The 21,489-nt window shown below is 37.7% G+C and overlaps 1 protein-coding gene across 1 annotated transcript in view; it reads left to right on the forward strand.

Annotated features, from left to right (window-relative positions):
* The first annotated feature begins 1,783 nt into the window (after nt 1-1,783).
* kcnj3.S (potassium inwardly rectifying channel subfamily J member 3 S homeolog) overlaps nt 1,784-21,489 on the forward strand; it is a 130,939-nt gene continuing 111,233 nt past the window's right edge. The window contains exons 1-2 of the mRNA XM_018238786.2: nt 1,784-3,461; nt 17,812-18,028. Of these exons, the coding sequence (XP_018094275.1) occupies nt 2,790-3,461; nt 17,812-18,028 (889 nt within the window). The 5' untranslated portion in view covers nt 1,784-2,789. The remainder of the gene's footprint in view (nt 3,462-17,811; nt 18,029-21,489) is intronic.

The following is a 21,489-nucleotide window of genomic DNA, read 5'->3' on the forward strand; positions in this document are numbered from 1 at the left end:
AGGAATCAATTTGCCCCAGGAGATCATAGGTCATATCTCAATCTTCTGGCAAAAGATGTTTCAGGTCTTTCCCATGAGAATAACTATAAAGGGTGCAGGCCCTGTGGTTAGCAGGTGCTAATAGAGTAGTTATATCAATTTATTTTGGTCAGCTTCTGGAAGTTTTGGGACACTAATGTGTACTTACCCAGTTATGCCATATTCCTTTTGAGATCTTTCTGAACTTCCCTACTGAAACATCCAGAGAATCCTTCAACTGCGACTCTTGTACAATAGGAATTATGTTCTCTATAGACAACAGATGAATTAAGCTTTATGTAGACATTTTGGATCACCATTTCTCATTATGTATCTGCCTTTAAATATATTTTCCCAGTATAGGTATGGTGTAAATGCTGTGCCTTGGGGTGCTGCACAACATAAATATAAAGTCTGCATCATCTGTTTTTGCTGACACTTTAGTGTCTACTTAAGGAATATATAGAAACTAGACCTCTTCCCATCCTTCCATCCCACCTCCGACCTGTAAGTAAACTGTGACCCTTGCAATGTCCTTTCTGCCTTAAAGGGGAACTATTGTGAAAAGGAAAATTGTCCATGTGTGAACAGTTTGGGGTAGTGGGTTCGGAGCGGTCCCTTTCGTGTGCGTGGAGTTTATTGTTTACCCCCTCTGTAAGATGTCTCTTTAGAGTTATGGAGACATATGTAGAAATACTGTCAGAATGTGTTAGTGATGTAAATAGAGTCTTGTGCCACACAAGACTTATTTCTCAGCATAAAGGGCAGGTGCAAAAAGATTTCTTAATGACAGATTTGCAAATATCTGCATTATGGGGGGAACATAAATTAAGCACACTCTGGCCTGTAGTCCCATTCATGTGTCTATGAAATTTTAGAGTGCATACTCTACTGAATAAAGACATTTAGCCAAGGGTTCATTTATGACCCCACAAGTGCAGTTAGGTTTGCACAGCTGTAGATGCAGTCATTATCAATATACTGTATGCCATTCTTATCCAAAATTCATTTGGCTATAGTTGGCCATACACATACCAACAATATTGCATGAAACACAGTTTCAAAGCCAGGTGAGCTTCTGGTTTAACTGGAACAATATAAATTCTGCCATACTCTGTGCAGCCTCTTGTACACTCTCCTTCTATGGCTGCTTTAAGAACTACATACAATTTGTCAGAAACACCTCAGAGATGAATAAGGGATATAATTGCTTGTGAATTGTTTGATCAAACCACACTGTATATCTTTGTGACATTTGCAGTGTGACCTCATACTATGCATAGGCACTTGCATCTGCTAGAGAAATTAGATAATAATGTATGGCTATGGATCTGAAAACTATATGTCCTTGTTGGGTCTTTGGCTGACAGAGGATGCTGATAATAGTAGTTAAAGGCTGGAGAACTGCAGCCTGAGTAGTTTCCAGTCTTATTTCTTTATTTTTGCTGAAAACAAAATGATTCCTTCTTATTACAGTAGTGAGTATGGCAGTTATAATAATATGATGCCACAATGGAGCATTAACTCCATAATGAAAATATTAGCGTATAGTAGAAATCTTATAATAATGCAAAGACATTGCAATATTATAACAACTGCTCAATGGCACTGGGAGGATTAAAATATTTCTTCTGCACTGTGTGCATTGGCTGAACGGCAGAGGGATTTCAGTACCATGCTCAGCAACTACAGAACATGCTGCTTCATAATGTTTAGGACCCGGCAGCTTTGCCTGCTCATGCACGGAGCAAAAACACACCCACAAGGCTGCCTAGATTCAGAATCTGTCAGGATACTGACTTTGGCACTGCACCCTTACAGATGGGGAGTGGCGTGGAAGGAAGGAGCAGGCGGGGCCAGTGATCACTGCAGCTGATCACACACACACACACCAGCACTATCTTATCCCTCTCTTTCTCTCACACACACTCACCACAATCATGATTCTTCCTCCTCCTCCGAAAAAAAAGAACTCCAGCAATCTCTTCCTACACAGGGTATATTAATGTAACCCACCTACCCTCCTGGAACAACAACATCACCCGCAAAGAGCATGAAGGTAGAGCCACAGAAGCAGCAAAAAAGGACTCTGCACTGTAAGGATCATTAGTGCTTTTGTTCCCAACATCCCAGGAAGCTCAGAGAGGGCTGGTAAGAAATAACCTCTGTGCTACACTGAAATGTTTTTGATACCAAGCTCAGATCGTTGGAGCCTCACAACATAACAGTTCTGCACTGATGATCTATAGATTTGAGATCTCTGAGCTGGACTACAGCTTGAACCCATGCAGTTCCCTCTGTTGGAGTTTTCATGAGGGGTTTCCTAAAACCAGGACAGCAGGGCACCTTACTAAGGTGCAGACAAGTGAGCGCTTAGATCTGACACAGTAACCAAGCTGCTTCTCTATCATTCTGTTACTATTCTGCATCTCAACTTCTAGACGACCCCAAACATCTAGGAAGTGCTTTGCTATGGCATCCAAGCCGGAGGAATATGATCTGAGGATGAGATAATGAGATCATTTGTATTGTGTATAGGAAAAAAAGAAATTGAGACAGTAAATCAGTTCTGTAGCTAAACTCACCATCTGAGGAGCAGCAACGAATCCCCAATGGAACTTTGTGGATTATGTGCTTTGTAGCCTAGAATAAGGTATTGATACTTGACAAGCTTTAGGAGAAAAGGCTATAGGTGACAAAAATAGTAAATTGCAACAATTATCTGACATTGATTTCCATATCCCTTTAATCTGGTTGTTTTTTTTCATATTATGTCTGCTCTCCGAAGGAAATTTGGGGACGATTATCAGGTAGTGACCACTTCATCCAGTGGCTCTGGTTTCAACCAAGCAGCCCCAAAAAGGAAAAGACAGAGATTTGTGGATAAAAACGGCAGATGTAATGTTCAGCATGGGAACCTGGGGAGTGAGACCAGCAGATACCTCTCTGATTTGTTCACCACTCTTGTGGACCTTAAATGGCGTTGGAACCTCTTCATTTTCATCTTAACTTATACAGTGGCCTGGCTCTTTATGGCATCCATGTGGTGGGTTATTGCCTACATGAGAGGGGATCTTAATAAAGCACATGATGAAAATTATACACCTTGTGTGGCCAATGTCTACAACTTTCCTTCTGCTTTTCTCTTCTTCATAGAGACAGAGGCCACAATTGGTTATGGATTCAGGTATATCACTGATAAGTGCCCAGAAGGGATTATCCTCTTCCTCTTCCAGTCAATTTTAGGCTCTATCGTTGATGCCTTTCTCATCGGCTGTATGTTTATAAAGATGTCACAACCCAAAAAGAGAGCTGAGACTTTAATGTTTAGTGAACATGCTGTTATCTCCATGAGAGATGGCAAACTCACCCTCATGTTCAGGGTGGGCAACCTCCGAAACAGCCATATGGTTTCTGCTCAGATTCGGTGTAAATTGCTAAAAGTAAGTATTGAGATATTTTGGGCATGTTGGAAAAGAACGATTAATTTGTATTTTTCAAGGTTTATATGGTCATGTGATTTTGGTGTAATTGGATTAAGTGGAAGAACTATGATAATGTAGCACTACCGAGTCAGTGAATATTGTCCTACTTTTCTACTATGTAGGTTGTGTCTTATCTAACCTTTTGATTAAAATACAATATTTAAGTGTTTTATATACAATTTACAGCAACGATGGGAGAGAAATATTTACTAAAATAGCTTTTTATTCTGACAAATACTACTTAATCTTCCCCAAAGAGGATAAAACAAATATATAGTCTAACTCAAGTAGGCCATATATTATATTTGTTAATTTTTAAAGATGACCAAATAAATATTTTGTTGATGATGTTAAAACATGTGATATAAAAATATAAAGCTAGTTTAGGTAGGTCATCACAAGATCATTTCAGAATCCTAAGGCCCAATAAAAAGGCTCCCAGGTGCCTGCTGCCTAAATGAGGATCAAGTTTGATTTTAGAATTTGATTGTGGAGTTGATTGTGGAAACATATTTCATCCAATTGGTGCTAATTTATCTCAAACCAGCAATTCTACAGATATAATCTGAGACTCTACCAAAATCAGTCACCAAATGACCAATAAAGCAAAAGACTTAACTCAGCTTTATTTTCTGCTTATGGGAACTGTGTGGGATAAGTGAAAGTAAAAGCATATCAGATTTATTTGCAGCACATAGATGTACGCAATAGGTCCACAGACCATATTAGGTCACAGTGGATTATAAAGTCACACAAAGCAGGTTGGTTAGCCCACAGGTCAAGTAAACACATGGAAAGAGAAGAGGTTACATTCTATCAAAGGTGCCCAAGTGGAGTGATGGTAATACATAAGAGCCAAGTATGACCAACTCCTCCACAATATCTCTCAGCAACCAGTTTCAGGATCATAAGCACCATCTTACACAAAATGTGGACTCAACAACCTAGTTCTTTGCAGTGAACTTATAGCAGGCCTCCCTGAATCAAGATATTAATATGCATGTTTGAAAAATAACAAAACAAATTAATATTTGCACAGAACTGTTAACCATTTGCTTTTTACTATGCTCCAATGTCAGTTGTCCTTTATAGACTCCAACAGTGATTATTCCAAGCTGCTAGCTCTTAGCTTTTGACAATGGTATTTTTAAAACACATTTCTCTACATTAGTTAGGTTAATAGGATACATGTTTCTTGTACTCCTGTTTGATTTTTCTCTTCTTTAACAGAGATGGTAAATACTTAGCTGGTTGATAAAGGAAATGCTCATCCATCAACCATCATGGTTAGACCAAGGGATTTATTTACTCATACAACATTCCAGTTAATGATCCCCTGGAGTCTCCCAGTTTGAGTCTCTGCTCTTGGTCAAACTTCCACTGTATTGATTAGCCATGTTATTGCTGTCCTTCTCTTTGCTTGCATTGCTCTTTAATTATCTGAGCTGCTTATTTCCATTTGGTTCAGAAATATAATTAAATAGCAACAACAGGGCCAGGCTAATGGAAATTGTGGAGGGTGGAAAGGAAGACCCTAATATTTGTTTTGTAATGTAATGTTTTTTCTGCAACTTTTAGCACCCATGGCCATCCCTGATGCCTGTACTAAAAATGTCAATTGTTACACAGAATGTCTTGCTTTTTTCCCCTCATTGTTGACCCTAGGGTGCTTGGAGACCCAGGTCTTTGCACTACTCTGTAGTCCATGGCAGTCCATAGCAGTTCTGCCATGGAGTAACATTATTAATGTAGCTGTCAATATGCAGTAAATGTTCTTTTTTTATGTCTTAGCAATTTTGAAAAACCCAGTGCTTGGGAATCATCTTATGTATTACAATCCAGTGAGTCCTTTCCCCTTCTGCTACTAATAAGTAATGTAATCCCTAGCAACAAAAGGGTTAACCCAATGCCAGTCAATGCTGTCATGCCATTCATATTAAGCACATTAACAATTATAGTTCAGTGACTCACATTTAGACTTCACTCCATGTTTATTTTAGCATTATGCACGGTTCACGGTTTACATTATGGTTGAAAGATGATCCTTGCCTTTTTTTTTTAAATCTTTACCTTTTTTAATCTATGAAATAAAGTAGTGGATGGTTGTAGGTTTGCAGAACAATACATTATGGACAATCGTTAGATCTTTTTGAGGAAACGCAGAATTATTATCCCTTTGGAGACCCTTGGATAGCTTTCTTAGAGATGCATTCATAGAAATACTGTCATCAACACAGTACTAAATAGACAGAATGGTGTTTATTAGGTCCCTGCTTCATATGGCAAGCTAACAAATAAATCTTTGAAGGCTTTTGCACAGTAGGTTCCTTAAGAACACAAAGCCTATTTCATTAGCTGCAGAGGGAACAGGGTTCATTTAAAAAAGCTTTAAAAGAAAAACCCCTACCACTTTGCTGAACGACCACTTGGGAATACCCCCAGTGTTTCTCAGTTATGCAATAAACAATGGCAGTTCACTTAATATGCATTTTTTAGTCCAGGCAGCTGATGGAATAAATTGCAGTACATTAAGGATATTATGTATAAACAAACAGCTGATAAATGGGATTATTTACAATGAGCATGGGTGAAAGTGCTTGAGCAATAAGGGGCACAAAGTTGTGGGTTATGAGCCCATCCACATATCACTTGTAGCCCACTCATAGTCCGGTGCACAACGCAAAGCGCTCTATTTACTGCTCATTGCACGTCTCAGTGCTGCACTCTGCACCTTGCTCTCAGTTTTCAGCGCAGTTCAAGTCACAAAGTCTAGAACTGAAAGCCACAGTCCTTTTAAGAGGTTTAAGTGCAGTGCATACCCCAGGGCTCACAATTTGGGCTTACCAAATGGAGAGCAAGTCATAGTATGCCCATGTCCTGCCACACTGAATTCAGTGAGCCAGAACACATATGGGAGGGAGCAACACTTTGTGCTCCATTTTCAGCAGTGTTGGAATGGCCCATTTGGATACCAGGAAAACTTCTGCTTCTATCCATTTTGTCTATTTTTTATAGTCAGTGCCTATTTCTGTATGGGGACAAAAAGGCAAAATAGATGGAAAGATTCATATTGTATTTTAAGAGGTTAGGAGGGTAATGAGACTGAATTAGGAGAGAAGGATAAATAGTTTGAAGAGTGGGCATATGGTCTGATTTTTTTCTGGTTGGCCCTTGGCATCCCAGACCAACACTGATTCTAGGAGCACAAAGGGTTGTGTATGTGGGTGTTGCAGGCAAAAATCAATCACAGTGCAGAGTATAAAAATAGTTGCTCTTACTTAAACCTGCATGACTTTTCCCCCGGCCCAGATTTATTGAGCCACAACACCAATTTAAAAGTGAATATTACATGGCAATACAAATGCTAATGTATTTTAATGTCATATCTGTGTTAATGTTATTAGCTAATTTGTAGTGTTATTTCTGCTTGTGCTAAGGCTGAAAATTCTCTTATTGTTGGCTACACATGACTGGTCATGTGATAAAGGCATACAGTCGGGTCATACCAGCTGGCTTATAAAAAACACATCTACTGGTTCCCCTATAAGAGGGTTTAATAGGATAACTATGGGTGTTAAACTTATTTGTGAGCAGTTAGTCGGAGACAAAACATGACTAAAAGCTGGGCAAATACCACCTTAAAGGTCAAGGAAGACCCAAACCACTGTGGTGGAAGACAGACACTTTCCCCTTAGTGAATTGAATCGCTATGTTTTTTCCCTAGGCCAGTTATTCTTTTTAGGTATTAAATCCACTAGCATACAGAAAAAAGTGGTACAGCACTCAGCCACAATTTTAGACTTGTACATGGCTATTGGGCTTTTACTGAGATGCGATAGACAGTGATAATAACTTGCACAATAAAAAAAAAAACAGAAAAACTGCAAGAGCAGGTTTAGTAAAATGCGAGCTCATCTACCATTGCGGATATAATGGGGCATGTATATACAGTGTATTTTTACTTGCTATTGAATTCATGTTATGTAACTTGTCTCACAAGGTTTGCAAAAGAATATCACAAGAATGGTCAATAACTATAAATGATATTGTCACCAATTTTTTGTGGACATAATCAACATTAACAATACATTCATAGACTGCTACTATTCATTTATTCACCGATTATTATTTACATTAGACAAATCCTAATGGAAAATTTGAAAAATAAAGTTATATTAGCCCTATAAGCTGGGGTTTTTGCCCAAGAGGCCCTTGGCCTCAGGAGTGCCACTGAAGCTGAGAGACTTCTTGGGAAAAGTGCTAATTATTAATATTTAATTGGATTATCTAATATTTATCAAGAATATCCAGCCCACAGTCTAGCAGTGGTTGATTAACTACACACTCAACGTCCTGCCCATATATTGGGAGTTTTTAGAGAATATCCAATATTATGTTCCTTCATTACATCATCCATTTAAACTGGAAGACCCCAGCATTTCAAGTATCCCAATGACATTCTTTCTGTAGCTCCATCTCTAAGAATGATAAAAATCTGAACTATTTACTTGACTCAATTATTGGGCAATTAGTGAAAAAGGGCAAGTTTTGTACCTCTGTGACTGTGTGTGTTGTCCTCATGTTTCCTCCTCCTCTGTTGCTGTATGTGCAGAATAACAACTGTCAGGTCGAAATTCAATTTGTTCTGAGTGTTTGGTACAGGCTTTTTTTTTTTTAAATTAGTCAATTGTGATTTTGATTGTTTAACAGAACGAGGCTGCCCCCATGAGGTTTTTCTTGCGTCCTCAACATTTGACCCTATAAATACCACAAAAATCCATGAATACACTTGTACTCCAAATCATTTCCATTTTTACCTGAAGAGTGTGATCCCCGCCAGTGCACATTTTACTGGTTTATATAAAGCAGGATAACATCCTTGAATGTGAAATTCCTGGTGCAGGCACAAAGATTTCTTTAGTAATTACGGGGCGTTATAATAAAAGTAATAAATGGAAACAATTTTCATAAATAAGAACAAACATTCACATTTTTTACAGTGTATTATTCTTCATTAGACATTTATTTCATTGCAATTTTTTTTTAACAGCTGCTTGAGGGTGGCATATTTTGGCACAGATATAATGAATTTCTTAGTAAGACATCCTATTACATGCACTATAAAACAGTAAAATTGTACAACTTTATTCCATTGGTGAATGGGCGTGTTCACAAAAGCTGGTTAATCATATTTTTCCCGGTAAGGACTTTTTTTTAATACATTACCCTGAATAGTTTCCTTACCATAAATGATGATTTATAGAAAAAAAAGCATATGTTTACCCCATAATATTTAATGTATATTTAGAGGTGGAGCGAAGTACCAAGTACAAATGTGTGCATTTTTATTTACCAGCAATGCAAAAGTCAGTATGTGCCTAATGGTAGGTGCACTTCATATACCAAAACAAATATAAATCCCACTGAAATTGCCTCAACAGTGGCTTCAAAAAGACTTGTCTGCTCTTGAGACTGCTCTTACATACTGTTTGTTTGCCAAGGAAAAGATAGTGTGTGAAGGGGAAGTACAAGTCGTACCTAAGGTTACAATCCTTTCATAAAACTGCCATACCACTACACAATCCTCCAGAATATACAGCCCCAACTTACTTACAAATGGAAGATGAAGTCCTCTAATAAGAATCCTGCCAGTAACATCTAGAAAAAAATGCATTTAGTTCCATTGGCAGTGATCATTTAAAACCAAGCACAAATAATCCAGTAAAAAACGAAGGCAGGATTCCCATTGGAGCGTGCTTTTTCATCTGATTGAGCTGCTGGTTTAGAATTACAGAGAAATTAAGATGGTGCATTGTTATTGCATTCCCTGGTCTATTGTTTCATATGTTCTAATCCAGTGCTGTCAACTTCTGTGATAATGAGGGACGGAATTTTTCAGACCATCATGGTGGAGTGACAATAAGGGAAACCAGTGATGATTACTCCCCCTTTTAAACCACACCCATTTAAACCACACCCATGTTATGCTAAAAACGTTTAAGGCCACACAAGGGAGCATAGGGCAGGCAAAGTATGGCACACACAGGGAGCATAGGGAAGGCATGTCACATACAGGTAACATAGGGAAAGCACAATAGAGCAGGAAACAGGGAAACCTATCAGGACTCAAGATGAGCAGTTCATACTGTGCTACATACAGTGATACAGTGCTGGTTCCCCTCCAGCAGTTTGTATGAAGTGTGAACAGGTGAACTAAGTGGACACTACAGGTGAACAGTACAGGACTTTAAGGGTGACTTTAAGGGTGTGAACAATAGAGTTGTTACAGGTGTGAACAATGCAGGGGGGATTGCAAGTGTGAACAATGCAGGATTTTACTGTCTGTATTTGAGGATTTAAACATTGCAGGGGCCAGTTAATCTCTGTACTGATACCTTTTAAAGTTTACACAAGGTTAGCAGTCACAGCAGGCAGACTTTCATGTGGGGGCCACACAAGGATGGGGGGCACCAGATGGACAGCCCTGTTCGAACCCATTTTCAATTGTTATGCCTCTTCCCTGCCCATTGTATCCTCTCCTTCACCTACTAACCCCTGCATTCTCTGACCTCTTAATGCTTATTCACTGTTATCAACTTCTCTTATCTACGTTTCTCCACTTGCAATTAATTTCTTTCTTCTCTTTTTCTTTTCATGAATCTATTGTCTCACCTTTTTCACAACCTTCTCCTAATCCCATTTTCTCTCTATCTTTATTGGGTCACCTTCCTCTCCCCCCACACATTTTGTGTTTTTGCACCGAGCCATTTCTTCATCTGTGCATGTCTTTTATTCTTCCGCCAACCACCTGTGTTTATTTTCTCTTTTCTATCTCCAGCTTTGTCTGCCTTTTTCTGTCTCATATAAAATTTACCATTTTACATGTAAAGGTGCTGTAAGTAAGCAAATGTTTACCTTAAAGGCCCCTATTGTACATGCAGGCTTGGGTATCTGGATCATTACCCTTTAGACAATGGCTGCACATCTTAATTGGCTGTGTTAAAAAGTAAGGTACTCTTGTACCAGCAATGAATTAAAAATATTGTATTGTAATGATGTACAGAACTCAATTTCAAAGTCAAAAATGGAAGTGTATTGATCACTTGTATGACACATAGGTTATATATTAAGATAACTGATGACTTTATAATTCCTACATGTATGTACTAGACTTACAGTATGCTACTCATTCCTCACATTTTCAATCAGTCACCCATCCTCAGTATGGGTAACTGAAAGACTCACTAGGGCTCATGTACTAATTCTGGGAAATATAACCTCTGTGCACTAACCAATCAGTAATTTGCTTCAGGTTGTCTGCTTCAGGTAGAATACTGAAAGTTTTATCACATTGCTTGCTTTTATAATTTACTGTACTGAGGCAATTTTATCCTACTTCAGGCCTAAAGCTGGCCATACAAATAAAGAACTGTTTTCTTGGAGAGATTGCCAAACCATGGCATGTTTGCCCAATTTGGAAAATTTTGTGCAGGGTTAGATCAGGCTGATCTGGTTGTTTGGCCTCCAGACCAATGTTCAGATTATAACAGAGCCTTATATCATCATGCCAATCCTCTCCCAACAAGATTTTCAAACTTGGACAATAGCTATCTGGGTGATTTTGAGCCAGCTATCTGTCAGGGAGGCAGTCTGGAAGTGCAGAGAAACTGCTGACTCAATCTGAAGGAGACAAATTAACATCTTACAACTTCCCATGAATGGCCATCTTTATCCAGAGGAGGCACAACAAATGAGGAGACATTAGAATATTGGTTCCCAAATTGTAAATCTGGCACTGGCCTGGAGTAGTGACTGGTAGGGTCCAGGGTAAAGGACAGCAGTTCAAAAGAGATGTGAGGACCTCCAATAATAAAACAACAGCTAATTAAAAAATAATTAGAAAATTTTATTAGGACATAGAAACCTAACGCGTTTCGTGCCTATTAGGGCACTTACTCATTGTCTCACTCTAGGGTAACAAAGGGTGACCACAAAGAGGAACTTGAAACAAAGAAAGTCAGAAAAAACAAATAGTTTTGAATCATGACATTAAAATTGCAGAACCAAATACAAAACCCATTTATCCTTATGAGGTACAAGGTGGTAATGGGCAAAAATAGGTGGTGCCAGTTGTGCCTGAAATGATTTACTTGGTTTTCTGATGCAAAACAGACAGCTTAGTCCAAATAACCTAATTTTCTAAATGGCTGATATATGGGCAAGAGGTTGACATTAAGCCCTATGGGCTTTTATAACTGATGGCTTGTATTTTTCTGCAGTAAGGTACATTTCCTGGGTTTATTTTTAGAGAGTTGGCTGATGAATATGTGTATTAAAAATGCATGAAATTTGTATTTGGTTGTAGCAAAGAAAGTAGCTGAAGAAGCTTTGTGGTGGGTTACATTTTTGCTGAATAATGGAGAGCAGCTTAGTTTTTTTTGGGAATGAGGCTGTACTAAAAGCCTTTTTCTGAATTCCCCAGGACGGTTGTTCATTAGCAAAATGTTCTGTCCTTTGATTTCCTTTCATAAGGATTGCAGAAGGTGGCTAAACCTTTACAAATTAGCATTAACACTTCATGGAAAGGAAAACCTGACTTTAATCTGATTGTTAATGATTTTAGCAGATGAGACTCTTCTTGCTTCAATTGGAACAAACCGTCAGGTCAGATTGTCCTTCCAAACATTTTTCCAATGAGGTTTATTATGTAGCTGCTGTTCTGGTGAAGAGTGTAATATTTTAGGTTCTTGTTAAGAGCAGACTGGTCTGCTTGTCGGAAAATAAAAAAAAAAGGAATTTGCTCCAGGCTGGTTAGATTTTAATGATTCAAGTCACCATGTTAGAAAAGTAGAGGACGAAGCATAAAATCCGGTATATGATGGCCTATTTCTGATAAGGAACCTCTTGAGGACCGGGGTTTTCATTCAATAGCCTGTTTGTTGGAATCTCAAAATTCCACGTAGTTAATGAACAGATCTTTTTGTTAACAATATTCTGCGCCTGCTGTTTCTTTTTTAAGCCACTAATTACCTTTGACATTTAGCTGTTCCTATTGGAAGGGAGTATTGGGCTTATAAGCGGTGTGTACTTTAAATGCACATCGCACCGCATACGTGGGAGATAATGATGTCTTGCAATTTAATATTAAAAATCATTTGTATATGCGCGAAATGCTCCCAGATGGCAAAGCCTTAAATGATGTTTTCCACAAACAACGTCCTGCTAAAAAATTAACCCTTTGGTGGCTGGGCTTCTTTGATATCACTTTGCACCATGTTGCCAGGCAACACACGGAGCAGAACAGCGGCATACCGACAAGGTGCCGGGCCCCCAGGAAAAAATATCTTTGAAGGGGCCCAGCACCACAAAACCTGTCATTGGTGAGAGTGCTTGCTCCTTCGCATGAGTGCACTGAAATGTTACAACGTGCACACACAGGCCTGTCTTCCCGCCCAAACAGAAATTCTTGCTTAGTATCATTGCTATAGAGGAAGCTGACCCCGCGGTCTGAGCCCCCCTGCGGCCGCGGAGTTTGCTTCCTATATAGTTACACCCCTGGAGCAGAACACATTAAACTGGAACCCAAAAAGCATAATATCTGTGGCACTGGCGTTTTGCAAATAATCAACATAGATTCTACATTGCCTGGCCAGAAAGAGGTTGTCATTATGGAAAGGACCTATCATGGTGACTTTAATCATTAAAATCTAACCAGCCTGGGGCAAATTCTTTTTTTTCTTTTTTTTCCCACTAAGCCAGTGGTTCTTTTCATGATCTGTCCACTCAAATGGTGCGCCAAACTGTGCTGATCACATATCCCCTGGTGATGTATAATGGAGTTATAACTGGGCATTTTTAGGGCATGATTATTTGTAGTGATGGGCGAATTTGCGCCGTTTCGCTTCGCCGAAAAATTCGCGAATTTCGCGCGAAATTCGCGAAATGGCGAAAAATTCGCGAAACGGCGCCGGCGCCCGTTTTTCGATGCCAACGCCCGTTTTTGACGCCGGCGTCCGTTTTTGGCGCCGGCGCCCGTTTTTGGCCGGCGAATTTTTACCGCGAATTTTCGTGGGCGTTTCGCGAATTTATTCGCTCGGCGCGAATCGCGCAAATTCGCCGCGAATTCGCGCCTGGCGAATAAATTCGCCCATCAGTAATTATTTGTAATAGGGCAAATAATTGTGGTTATTAACACCTGCTTTTATCACCTACTTGAAACTGGGGATATCCAAACTGACTGACAGAGATACAGTATGAATTGTAGAAGTGCAATTAGTCTATTTTTATTTCATATTCTAATGCTATAACTGACTGGTACAGTAAGAGGGCTCTGCTGTCTTCTGTTTTCCCTTCTGTTCAATATGTGATTTTCAATGGTAATGCCACAAATATTTGCATAAACAAGCGCTATAAGAACATGATACTGCACCTTGTCAATTTGTATGTGGGGAGCAGAAATACAGGATGAATGAAGAAAGTACAAACATATTACAATTGTTGTTCATTTGACCGTTAGGAGTCACTATATATCTTTTTGTTGTTTAATGGAAACCAAGATAGTCTTGACAATTTCCCCACAGTGCAAGGCAACCTCTTATTGTTCAACTGTGAAATAATAGATTTTGGAACTTGAGGTCCCTCTGTATTCCAGAGAAATTGCACACTGTCCACTATGGCAAGCAGAGGAACTTCAAATTCCAGAAGGTGTTGCATTACACTGTTAACCTAAAAAGAGGGTTTCCAGTAAGACAGATTTGCCTTTTAATCTGTGGAATCAGGAATGTCTGTGTTTATGCAACATTTTACATAAACCCAACTGAACTAGCTCATATCAAAAAGGGTGTTTTATATATTCCATTTACATTTTTCAGCAGACCTTTACATACAGTAGTAAATCAGTATGCTGGTATAATCTTATAGCAAAGGGAATTATCTACTAGTAGTTGTTCAATTAATGCTCAGTATTGTCTACAATGAACTTCAATAGTCTACTCTTCTGTTTGTTTCTTATTATATGAGAAGCATGTGTTTTACCATAGAAACATTTATTTTCAAATAACCATGAAATTGTCGTATTTTACATGAAACTGTAACAGAACAGCGACAATCTCACCGGTAGTGCTTGATGAAACTGCATCACTGCATCAACTGTAAAATATTTCAGTCTACCATATCAAAGCTAAAACTGCAAACCAGTAACACCTTCATAGAATTATAGGGAAATAATCCAATGTGGCTAAAAAATTATTTACGTATATATATATATATATATATATATACCCAGTTATAATTGTAATTCAATCAGATTTGCCCAACAATATTTTTGCTGGCTGGTGCAAAATCACCAATGATATTTCCACTTCTACTATACTAAATAAATGATGATTAATAATAATAATAATATATATATTTATATACTGTACTCCATCTCAAACCTGCTGAGGTCATGCAGAACTCAATGGCAGATGTCCCTTTTATAATTGCAATCTATCAAGGTAAAATTGTGGATGGAAGTTGTGTTACTAAAATAATGAGGACATTTTGGATTTTAGTAAATAAACCCCAAGTGTACACATGTTTGCAGTATATATGCTCATTCACAGAAGAAAAGAACATAGAATCAATGGATAGGTGTCTGGTCAGTGTCAGCTGAGGCAATGTAGTCATTTGTATCCCCTCTGAGAGATCTCCGAGGTCAAATATTGTGTTTAATGGCATCACAAGAGCCTTAGAGCTGCAGTCATGTGTCAATGTTTGTACTCCGAGTGACGTTTAAGATCACCAAGCGCTTTACAATGTAGCCCATAGAAAAACATAACTACACATTTGATTATATTTGCAGCAGCATAGTAATATATTTTTAATGTTATAAGTACCATATAAAGTAGTGTGTCATTTTATGGCCTAATAGGTGATGATCTTGTTGTGATTGTCTTACTTTATAGAACTCATTAAAGCACAATCAATTGATTTGGATCCTTTTTGTTTGGACCCTACCAAATGGTGTGTTTCCTGCATGCACATAGATTCACACATATTGACATGGGGTTCCATTCCCCGTATAGATGTAGTTAGTGATGTTGCACTGCATGTGTTGTAGATACTTTGTGTGTGACGTGACACTAGCACCTAACTGCATTCTGTTTGGCAGATTCGTCCTTGTGTTCCTAATTGAGACTGAACACTACTTGACAATTTTCTTTTTTGAGATTTTCTCCTTGATATAGTGTCTGATTTGTCTGCCTTTCCATTACTAACCCTAGGCCCAATTCTCTTTTTTTTTACATTTGCATCCCTCCCCGAACTACTAGTATTTGGATTTTTAGACTAATCTCTCCACCTCTGCAGTTGGAAGTATGGGAGACCAGCTGAGAGAGTCTGTGGAGACCTGCTCATCTAACTACTAGGATAAGTTTAGATCCTTAAAAAGGGAATGTGTTGTTGGTCTGTACAATAAGATAGAAAAATATTACATGTTAGACTTCCTTACAGTTGCTCATTGCTGCATCTCTGTTAATTCAGCATAGCCAAAAAACTAAAAAAGGGAAGAAGCACTGCGTATCTTGACAGCGCTATATAAATAAATGATGATGATGATGATGATGAAGAACTCCAGCAGATTAAATTGAAAATTTTAATTAGAATTTTTCGAATTCTTTTTATGGTCAAAACTTCCAATTCGACTAGGTAATTATCCAAACTCGATTCGAGTTTTTAAAAATTCAAATTCAATTTTTGAGATTTATCATACTCTGGCCCTTTAAAAATTAGAATTCGACTATTCCCCAGCTAAATCCTGACGAATTCCTGTATAAGTCAATGGGAGAGGTCCAGTTACCAATTTGGAGATGTTTGTAGCCTCCCTGACATTCTTGTTTTTTTCGGGGGGAAAAACTCTAATCTACTTTGGTCAAATTTCAATCGAATACGATTAGAGTTTTTCGGCTCGGTAAAACTTGTCTACATATTCGTCTTACATATTTGATTTTTATAATAAATTACCCCCCAATTGAATTTCAAATTTCGACCCTTGATAAATCTGCTTCCCCAAGTTGAAAAAGCTCCAGCTAAAATAAGCTTCTGTAAAACCATTTTTCCCAGCAGTGAAGTACGGCTGGAGCAGACTTTATTTTATTATGTACACTGTACCATAATGTTGCACCAGTTTATATAGATCATTATTAAAACTTTGTGTTGAGCCATATTTTGGGGGGTTTGCTTGTAGTGTGCTCACAGTGAGCAGGACACTGTTACTGCATCTGTATGTCTTAAAAAATATACTTTTTTAAACAAAGAAAGCCAATAGTGTGTTTTATTTACTGAAAATAAAAAACTCACGTCACGTCTATTTAATTTCCTTTTTTGTATTTATCTCATATGCATGATATCTTCTTAGAAGAAGAACGTCTTCTTAGTTGGGTTTGAAATACTGATCCTTGACAAAGTACATTATGGTTTTCCAAAGATTTCTAAATGAGTTCATTCTGTATGACTAATTCATAACATTTGACTGGCACCCTATGGCCAAGGTATGAGCTGATCATTGTATTCATTAACCCTTTGATTTATATTAGCCTTGGATGGCACAAATTTGAGTTAGACTATTGTGTCTTGGACCAATGTAAGGGCTCAGTGCTAGCACATAGCTACTGTTGAAGCTGGAGGCCCACTGCTTTCTGTGTAAGAAAATAACCTTACAAGAGATTCTTTGCTGTAAAATGTTGACTTTGAAGTTAATCTCAGCATAAATTCATGATGTCTAATTTTACATCTGAAGCCCTGTCCACTGTTCATTCCCCCCTCCCCCAAAGATGTCGACTTTAATTAAATAAATGCATTTAGGGTAAGGATGAAGCTGCATAGCCTCTAGATCTGTACATGTTAAATGTAATGGATTCACAGTGCAAAACGTTTTGGGGGTGTTCATATTTGTTGACACGTCTTTTATAATATAAAAATTATATACATTATTTGTATTATTATATAAGTAATAACAATGCAATTATTTAATATTTACAAGTATTTAATGTTTACAATTATTATCATACTAATACTACAAACAATGCTTTGATTAAACTACTAGTGCAAGACTTGATCTACTAGGTGGCAGTAGCATAATTGTGGCAGTTGCATAATTAATGGTATTTATTTCTATAAAATGTCTTTTGTATTCTGTTTTAAATGGCATTTTCATTGAAATTTGTTGGTTGAACTGAATTAATACCATATGTTACAAAGTGTAAATGTGATGTCAAGTTGTTATGAAAACTGCAATACCTATTAATGCTTTTGTTGCTTTTCTGTGCAGTCCCGTCAGACACCCGAAGGTGAGTTCCTCCCCCTCGATCAGCTTGAATTGGATGTAGGATTTAGCACAGGGGCCGATCAGCTTTTTCTGGTTTCCCCACTTACAATCTGCCACATGATTGATGCAAAGAGTCCCTTCTACGAGCTCTCACAGCGATCCATGCAAACAGAACAGTTTGAAATTGTTGTCATCCTTGAGGGCATTGTGGAAACTACTGGTAAGAGAGCTCTTTTCTATTGTTCTTCAACTAAGCTTTTCTTTAGGAGAATCATGCCTTGGAGGAACGTGAGTTATACACAATGTAGAGCATCATTATTTAAACTAATTAGTTGATGGGGAAGTCTGGACATGATTTGGCATGGAAAGAGTAGAATGATGTTATTTGAAACCTGTCATCTCCAAAGAAAAATAACTTTCAGCTTTGAAAATTTATTGTCATTGAATGACATACATATCCTTTTTTGGTCACAATGAGAATTTAGAAGGTCATTCCAAAAACTGTGATGTTTAAGTTAATTTCTGTTTTACTAGTACTTTCTATTTTCTAGCTTTGAGCAGCCCCTACAAAAACCTTACTATAATAAACAATAGCTAATTAGTTTCATGTAGAAGAGCTTGAGTGATTTTGTTGTCTTTTGTAGCTCCCTGAGTTTTGTTTATGCCATCTGTTCAGAGATAAAGTGTTGAATGGCTATTTGATAACAGGATTTGAAGCAATCAAGTCAGATATTTGCATCAAACACCTTTTTTAAAGAATGAGCAGAGGTTTAAAATTGCCTTATTTTAAAGGGAAGGTGTTGCTGGTGGAAAAGATGTTTCTGAAAGCACGTATTGGTACCATATGGAAGGGAGTGTGTGTTTAAAAAAAGATGCATTTATGTCAAAATAATCCAAAATACTGTTTCAAAAAGCAAAGCATTTGCAGAGCCCTATTATCTTAGACACTTTCCATGTTTTTCATATCCCATAATATATTGCTGCTACCTATTTAGTGGAGTGCAATGATACAATGCTTATTCTATGTAGAAAGTTGAATCTGTTACAACAGTAAAGTGCTGACTTGACACCATTATATACTTCCTTTCCTATTCCACATGGAACCATAAGGGGAATACTGAAATGCAGGATTTTATTACATCTAATAAGCATTTATTTTCTTCTCTGATACACCATGAAAAAAAACTATTCAATGGGTTTTGGAATGTTATATGTTTAGTAACTGAATATAAAGAGATCCTAATTAATGCTCATTGGGAAAACCTATTTAAATAACTGATCATTATTTAGAGAAATTAATCAATCACATCAGTAATGAATGTGTTTAATCACAGCTCCCTGTGAATTGATTCTTCCAGTTACTTAACATGCTGGCACTGTTAACCTAAAACATGCAAAATTGCTTCTGTCTACCTTGTACCCCACTCTTTGCAATCAGAAAAAATATCAGCAGGCTGGTATATTCGTGTTATCCAGATGAGCTGGCTTAAATTCATACGTTTGGCATAAACAACCATACCTTGTTGCTGTAAGGAACGGTGTTGCATGTGCACTGTGTGTACCACATGCATCAATTATGTTGGAGCCATTTATATGTATAAAATGAGCACAAAAGTTTAATGAATACCCCTAGGGCCCCCCCAAAGGCCTCCCCACTGAACTGCATCACCAGGGGGTCTTACTTGCAGATTAGCCCAACTGGGTTGGTGCCACCTTGCCCCACTTCATGTGCACTTCTCTGCTTCAACTGGACATTTTCTGTGTTGCCAGTTGCAAAGAAGAGGACTCAAAGTGGTGTGAGACTATTCTGGTGCACTACTCTGCATTTTGTAGCCAGGTAAAATGATAGATGCAAGTGAGACTCACTGATGGTACAATTTAGGAGGGGGGTAGTCATCTAGGGGGCTTAGTATGTCAGTAAGCAAATGTTACAACCAGTAAGCAATTAGCTTTTGTCTTCCTCAGATAAACGGAAACCTAATTCCTAACTGGTTGCTATGGATGAGCTTTCTAGTGCAAACATACATTTCTGAAAACAAATGGAGGTGCTTTCTTTCTTTCACTTAACTTCACAGACTCTCATAAATGACATGTTTATTTTAACAGAATGTAATAGAATTATTGCTCTATAGCATGGCAAATTTTAGGGATCTCTGACTAGAAAACATTAAATAATAGAGTGATAGATAGACAAGTCTTTTGAGGTCCATTATGTACCACTTGGTTTTGTTGTTATGGATACAGCAAGCTTTAGCTAGATTTATGATTGCAGCATTTTTGACATAATGTGTTAAAATGACATAACATGGAACACAAAATGCATAGCAGTCCCTAGGCAACATTTTCTGGTGAACAATACAAAAAGTGTGTTCGTAGAAGATGTATTATAATCATTGTAAAGCAACTAAATAAAAATGTTTCTAGAATATATTTGTATAAAACATCCAAGCATAACAATACAGTTATTAGATTCTCGTTCACATCTCTAGTACCACAGGTCATAATATCACATTTCTGTGTAAATGGAGGTGGTGGGTGATATAAACTTTTTAAACAGATTTCCTGAGAAGGACATATTTAGAAAAAAACTCAAATGCAGTTGATTTTGTGGCTTGTTAGTCTTATACAAGGTTACATATAAATATTGATCTCAATATTTTCTGCTACAAACTCTGATCAAATCTGCTTTGGGTTTTTTATGCTTATTTATTATTACATTTTCTCGAAAATTAGCTTTGCGGAAAAATTTAGATTTTCACAATTTTTTTTGTTCTTTTATCCGATTTTCACTATGTTTTCGGAATTTTCACCCAAAAACGCAGAAAACTTCGGGGGTATTGCACATTGGGAATTCTCCCATTGACTTCTATGCAACCTCGACAGATCTGAGATGCCGGATTTTCAGATTCGGACTTTTCCATCCTCTGGGTTTAATAAATTCTGAAAAAATTGTGATTTTTTAAAAGTCAGATTTTGTAAAAAAAGAAATCACAAATTTTTCGTGATTTTTGCATTCAGAGCTTAGTAAATAACCACCTTAGTATTACAGCATTTAAAGTCAATTTGCAATTGGCTTTCATTTGTGTGTGTATTTTATTTTCTATTCAGCAGCTCTCCAGTTGCAATTTCAGCCTTCAGGTTGCTGGGGTCCAAATTTCCCTAGCAACCATGCATTGATCTGAATAACAGACTGGAATATGAATAGAACAGGGTCTGAATAGAGGGATGAGTAATAAAAGTAGCGAAAACAATAAACTTAGAGCATTTGTTTTAGACTGGCCCCCATGTGAAAGCTGGAAAGAGTTAGAAGAAGAAGGAAACTAGTTCAGAAACTCTAAAAATAAATAATAATAAAAAGACCAAATGAAAATTTGCTTAGAATTGGCCATTCTACAACATACTAAAAGTTGACAATGGTGAACCACCAATTTAAAGCTTCCAATTCCAGTTGCAGGAACAAAGAACATGGAGCTAGACTTACACAGATCAGATGGGATTCGCGTTGAAGATTATTTTGCATTCTAATGCAGCTGCAGGCCCTGAAGAGTTAGGGAAAATTGTATTGTGCAATATTGCTTTAAGTATAGAACTGTGATGTTGCTGGACTATATGTCCAACTCACTTGACAGATACCATGAGTTGCTGCTCCTGTTAGCAGAAAACAGCACTTGCCCGGGATTC

The sequence above is a fragment of the Xenopus laevis genome, chromosome 9_10S, assembly GCF_017654675.1.
Source record: "Xenopus laevis strain J_2021 chromosome 9_10S, Xenopus_laevis_v10.1, whole genome shotgun sequence".
Taxonomy (NCBI): Eukaryota; Metazoa; Chordata; class Amphibia; order Anura; family Pipidae; genus Xenopus; species Xenopus laevis.